We start from the raw sequence: 5,681 nt of genomic DNA on the forward strand, positions 1-5,681 counted from the left end.
GCTCATCAAAATAGCAAAGTTCTGCCTGCTCTTTACTGTAATATCTACGTAGGACCTGGCGTTAAAAGGACATATTCATGAGACGGCAAAAGCAGGATCAAGGCCACCAAAGTGACTTGCTGCCCCCAAGACACACCATGAGAAGTGACACTTTTAGAAAGCAATCCACAATTTATAAACATAACCACAGATCTTTTTTATTAAAAAAAAAAAACAAAACAAAACAAAATGGAAGTAGAAAAGTTTGGCTGAAAATACCAACATCAAAAAAAAATTAAAAAAATAGCACTCGCACGGGAAATGTTTCTGTTTTGAAAACTTTGTCAATAGTTACAGCAATTTAAATCATAAAACCATCATTGTATAAAAACATATTTATTTAAATTAAATATTTTATGCAAACTCATATCTACACTCATTCAAAATGCATAGAGTCACACAAAAGAGATGGAATGCCTTAGCTTAAAAACCTGTGAAGTTGTGGGGCTTTTTAAGTATTATTTGCAATTATTATTAATACATGTTTGGGACTGAAACCAGAAAATCATAGCCACGCTACTAACTAATCATTACCAAGTGCCATATAGTAAACACTAAGATTAATCATGTCATATAACTGATTTAAAATAAAGCTTCATCTTTATGAAAAGGAAGGGAACTCAAGCAAATACAAAATCCGAGGGGAGGAATAATGGAAGGAATAAATCAATGTACAGCTTTATTACAAGCAATAATATGCCAGAGTTAGAGGAGGCATTGGGCACTGCGGCTCGAAACGGGAAGCGTTTGCCTTCAAAGGATGTTTGATTAAAGAAAAAACAATGTATATCTGCTACATCATCACCTCTTGGCCAAAATGCTCATCCCCAGGACCTGTTCCCAGGGCAGCTCATGTGGTCCCTGGTTTTGGGAGGGCTTTTAATTGGAGGCCAAGGTGATGGAACCCAAACAAGAACCTGCTTTTCCAAGCCCTGATCCTACTCCCCTCCAGAACTGACCACCCTCTGCACTGGGTGCCGCTTTACAGCCCCCACATCCCCAGGGCCAGCCCAACATCATCCTTTGTGTCCCCTCTGGATGTCCCCTTCAAGGGGCTTTTTCCCTGACCAGGACTTTTTTCTGCAGGATGCTGCCACCCTCCTGACTCCAAATCAGAGCTGGGGTGCCCCAAAATTTGGGGGGCAGCTCTCCCGCACTCCCAGGCGCATCTCTGCTTTGGAAAAGGGACTTGGCCAAAGGGCTTGGCAAGAGGAAATGCCCCCCAAGCTCCATGTGGAGCAGGACACCCAAGGCTTCACACAGATGACGAGCTGATGACCAAAATCCTTTACCTACGCCACCGAGAAGACTCCACGGCCCTCGCGGTTCGGACTCAGTCACCCTGAGGGACGGCGAGCGATGTCCCCGGGGAGAAACGCCTTGTAATACTGTGTCAGGTCCTTCCTCAGCCGGTCCAGGCTGCCCCGGCCGGGGGTCTAGGAGACGCTGTAGTTATTGTAGTAGGTGGCCGTGGCATCGGCGAGGACAGAGATGAGGCTTGTCTCGGAGGTGTGGGAGCCACTGGCCGCTGGGACATGTCCATTGACCAAGACGTGGTGGTCGCTGTGGCCGGGGTTGTTGAGATACTGGTCGAACTCATTGCGGTCCATCTCCCCCAGGAGCTCAGCTTGGCTCAGCTGGTCCAAGGTGTCAAAGCCGTGGTGGTCGGGTGGTGGGGAGAGTTGGCCCAGGTGGGCATGGAGGCTCGGGGGGTGCAGGGAGGGGAAGGCAGGTGTGTAGTAGCTGGGAGGAGGAGGAGGAGGAAGAGAAGGGCAGCTGGAGGTTTGGGGGATCATGCAGGTGGTGGGTTGTGGCATGGGGCTGAGAGAGTGGTGGTTGCACGGGATGGAGCTGCCCGCGTACTCCGGGGAGTAGGTGGCTCCAGGGAGGTGGGAGCGATGATGCTCATCCGGGCAGGGTGAGGAGAAGAAGCTCTGCTCGGGGTCTATGGCGTCCAGCGGAGACATCTCCGGGGGTGTGGGCAGCCCGTAGGGGTAGGTGTCCACGCTGGTGCTGCTGCCACTGCCCGAAGCCTCTCGGTACCCCCGGATGGCCGGCAGCCCTGGGTGAGGCGGGTACTCACCCGGCCCCTCTTTCTCCCCTGCAGCCCGGCCGCAGGTCCGCTTCTCCGGCACCGCGTTTTGGTCCCGGGTCAGGCTGCCCAGCAAAAATCCGGGGTCCACCCGCTTGCAGATCCGCTTGACCTGCTTCTTTCTGCGGGGTCGGTATTTGTAGTTGGGGTAATCTTGCATGTGCTTCACCCGCAGCCGCTCGGCCTCCTCCACGTAGGGACGCTTCTGCGGGAGGCTCAGAGCCTTCCAGGACTTGCCTGAAATGGAGAATGGAACTCCCCTTAGCGCCCGTGGAGGCCACATCGGGGGGAAAAGGGAGCTGCCACCCCACGCTTGCAGGCACAAAACCCAAGGGCAAGGTAGGGGCTCCCAATATCCGAGCTGGTGCACATAAGCAATGCACCCCACAAACCCACAAGGATGTGGCAGTGGGAGGGTGAAGAAGGGGAGTATTGAAGCCACTGTAGGTCCTCCAGCTTCCCCCATCCCAAACGCCAAGCAGGGTGGATTCAGGGTTAACTGAGCCTTGCTGCAAATAAATCAGGGCAAATAAATTCCCCCAGCTCCACAGCCTGATCTTGAAAAGCCTGTCTGGGATGGAACGGGGACTGCCAAGGCCATGCCCAGCTGAGCAGGGGGTCAGGACGTGGCGTCCCTGGTTGTGTCCCGGCATGTGCCCTGCTGGGACTTGCACCGGGGTGTTCGGAGACCCAGGTGCCACGACCTGCTTGTTTGAGATACACAAAACATCCCCAAGACACATGACAGAGAAGCAGCAGCGGGGCGGGGGGTTGTAACCCGTGGTGAGGCTGCCCCAGGCTGCCCCTCAGGGCAGGGGGAGAAATAAGGACATGGATCAAAGCGTTTGATGCTTTCCCCTTGCCAAAGAGACAGCAGAAATAACATTGAATAGGCAGAGATGCTGCATGGCAAAGCAGCGAGGAGAAAACCCAAACCACCAAAGAAAACACCGCAAAACTGTCCAGGGAAACAGAAACTTTGGGTAAGAGGCTGGACAGCAAAGCTGTGTTGCAATTTGGGCAGCTCTTTCTCAGGCTGTCTGGGCTGTTTTTTTCAGCTTGCCCTCTTGGTTTGACATTAAAAAAAGGGGATTGTGGGGAGGGTGAAACAGTGGATGGGGAGTGGGGAAACAAATGTGTATGCAAAATGGGTTGTGATCTCTGAAAAGAAACAGCAGAAACACCACTACTATCCTACCCACTGCCCGGCTATGCAATGTTGGGGTGGGCTAGTGAGTTTGGGGACAAAGCAGGATGGCAAAGACAGGCCAGGAAAATTTGGGGGTCCCTCCTTGCATTGCATCCAGGGCTCCCTGGCACTGGCAGCCCAGCACTGCAGGGTTTACACTGAGGGATTGTGGTAGGGTGTACACTGCCTGTCCCCTGGGGTGCGGGACACTACCAGCCTTTGCACCCCACAAGCCCGCTGCAGGTTGCCACCGGGTGCTGGAACTAGGCAAGATTTGCACCCCACAGCATGGCCATGTGGGTGTCCACCCCTTGTGTGCTGGACCTGCCTGTATCCCCTGGGGTGGCAGGGAGGATGCACAAACCCCAGGGTGCTGCTGCCAGACCTGGGAAAGGTTTTTAGGGTGGCAGGGAAGATGTACGGGTCCCCATCCAGGCAGAGTTTGCACCCCTGGGGCATGGGATCTGGACAGGGTTTGCACCCCCGGGGGTGCCCGGGGGGTGGTGCATGGGTGCGCACCCCAGGGTACTGGATCTAGAGAGGCTTTGGACCCCTGGGATAGCTGCATGGGTGCACAGGTGCCTAACCCTGGGGTATGGGATCTGAACAGGGTTTGCACCCCATGGGATGCCCGGGTGGGTGCATGGGTGCCCACCCTGGGGTACTGGATCCAGAGAGGTTTTTGCACCCCTGGGAATGGCCAGGTGGGTGCATGGGTGCCTAGCCAAGTGTGTGGGAACCAGACAGGGTTTGCACTCTCAGGAATGGCCGATGGGTGTATGGGTGCCCACCCCTGGGATATGGGATCCGGACAGGGTTAGTACCCCATGGGATGGCCAACAGGTGCATGAGTGTCCACCCCGGGGTGCTGGATCTGGACAGGCTTTGCACCCCCAGAGCCGCCCGGGTGGGTGCACGGGTGTCTGCCCCCGGGGACCAAATCTGGTTCACGGCCAACGGGGGCACGGGCTGTGGGATCCAGACAGGGTTTGCACCCCGTGGGATGCCCGGGTGGGTGCACGGATGCCCACCCTGGGCTGTGGGATCCAGACACGGTTTGCACCCCCGGAGCCGCCCGGGTGGCTACACGGGCACCCACCCCCGGGATCCCCCGCCCCCCCTACCCAAACCCTTCACCCCTCCGCTCCTCACCGAGCATCTTGCTGAGCTCCGCGTTGTGCAGGTCGGGGTTTTGCACCGCCAGCCGCTTCCTCTCGTCCTTCGCCCACACCATGAACGCGTTCATGGGCCGGCGGATGCGGCTCTCGGAGCTTTTCTCCCTCGGAGGACAACGCGGGGGTTGCGGCCCCGTTCGCAGCCCCTCGGTCCCGTCCCCCTCCAGCCGCTCCGGCCAGGGGAAGGTGCTGAGCAGCGCAGCCATGGCCCGACCCGGCCCCGCCGCCCCCCCGGCCCCGGCCCCCGCCCCTGCCCGCTGCGCTGCCCTCGGGGTCCCCGCGCAGTCCCAGCCTCTTGCCCGGCCTCCCTCGTATTTATGAGCTCCTTGGAAAAAGCCTCCTCCAATGACACAGAAGGGAACTCCGCTGCTCCTCCTTGTTTGCAAACTCCTCAAGCCCCGGACAGGATGGAGCGGGGAGAAAACTTCTCTCCACCCTCTGCCCGGCACCCCCCCGGTGGGGGGGCAGCACCCCCAACCTTCTACTTCCCGCCCCCCTCCGCTTTTATTATTATTATTTTTTATTGTTTTGCCCACTGAAAGGGAGCTGGAAATGGCCCGGCCACCCCTGCACAGCCCCGGCTGCCCCCCCACCCCTGCACCTCAAAAACTTCAAAACACAGAGGAACGATGACAGCATGGAGAGGTTTCGGGGTGGCCCCAAATTGAAGGTCCCTATAGGGGTTCCCCCCAGCCCTATCCCCAGGCTTTGGCAAGCTGCAGTGCATCTGTTCGCAAGGGGAAATCAAGGCACGGGTCCCACAGGAAAGTGCCCCTTTCTCCCCGCACCCAATGCTTTAAGCACTAGACCAGGCTGGGCTTTGCCACCCCCTGTGGGTTTTTTACCCCGAATTCCCAGGTCCCCTCGCACGGGAGGGAATCTGGTACCCAGTGAACCTGCTTGTCCAGCCTGGTTGGGCTCCTAATTGGGTTTGTTGGGGTCACACGGAGCAGGGGCTGCAACATCCCCAGTCGGTCCCCACTGCTCGCCCTTGGGACGCAGGGCCATGGGGGACCTGTCTGATGCTTTACACTCTTTTTCTTGCTGCTGCGTTTCATGGAGCGCTGCCCCGTCCTGCAAAGCCACCCCAGCCCGATTGGGATGGAAGCCCCACCATCACACAATGACATTCCCAGTTTGGTGCTCACGAAGGCAAGAAAGTCACCCCTAAGAGCTTCCCCCACCT

At 56.9% G+C, this 5,681-nt stretch overlaps 1 protein-coding gene across 1 annotated transcript; it reads right to left on the reverse strand.

The window, feature by feature from the left end:
- Positions 1–203: 203 nt before the first annotated feature.
- On the reverse strand, positions 204–4,768 carry SOX7 (SRY-box transcription factor 7). Its single transcript, XM_065055616.1, has 2 exons — positions 4,473–4,768; positions 204–2,368 (listed from the first exon to the last, which is right to left on the reverse strand). The coding sequence occupies exons 1-2, from the start codon at positions 4,699–4,701 to the stop codon at positions 1,476–1,478; spliced, it is 1,122 nt and encodes a 373-aa protein (XP_064911688.1). The 5' UTR covers positions 4,702–4,768; the 3' UTR covers positions 204–1,475.
- Positions 4,769–5,681: the final 913 nt, after the last annotated feature.

The sequence above is a fragment of the Columba livia genome, chromosome 3, assembly GCF_036013475.1.
Source record: "Columba livia isolate bColLiv1 breed racing homer chromosome 3, bColLiv1.pat.W.v2, whole genome shotgun sequence".
NCBI lineage: Eukaryota > Metazoa > Chordata > Aves > Columbiformes > Columbidae > Columba > Columba livia.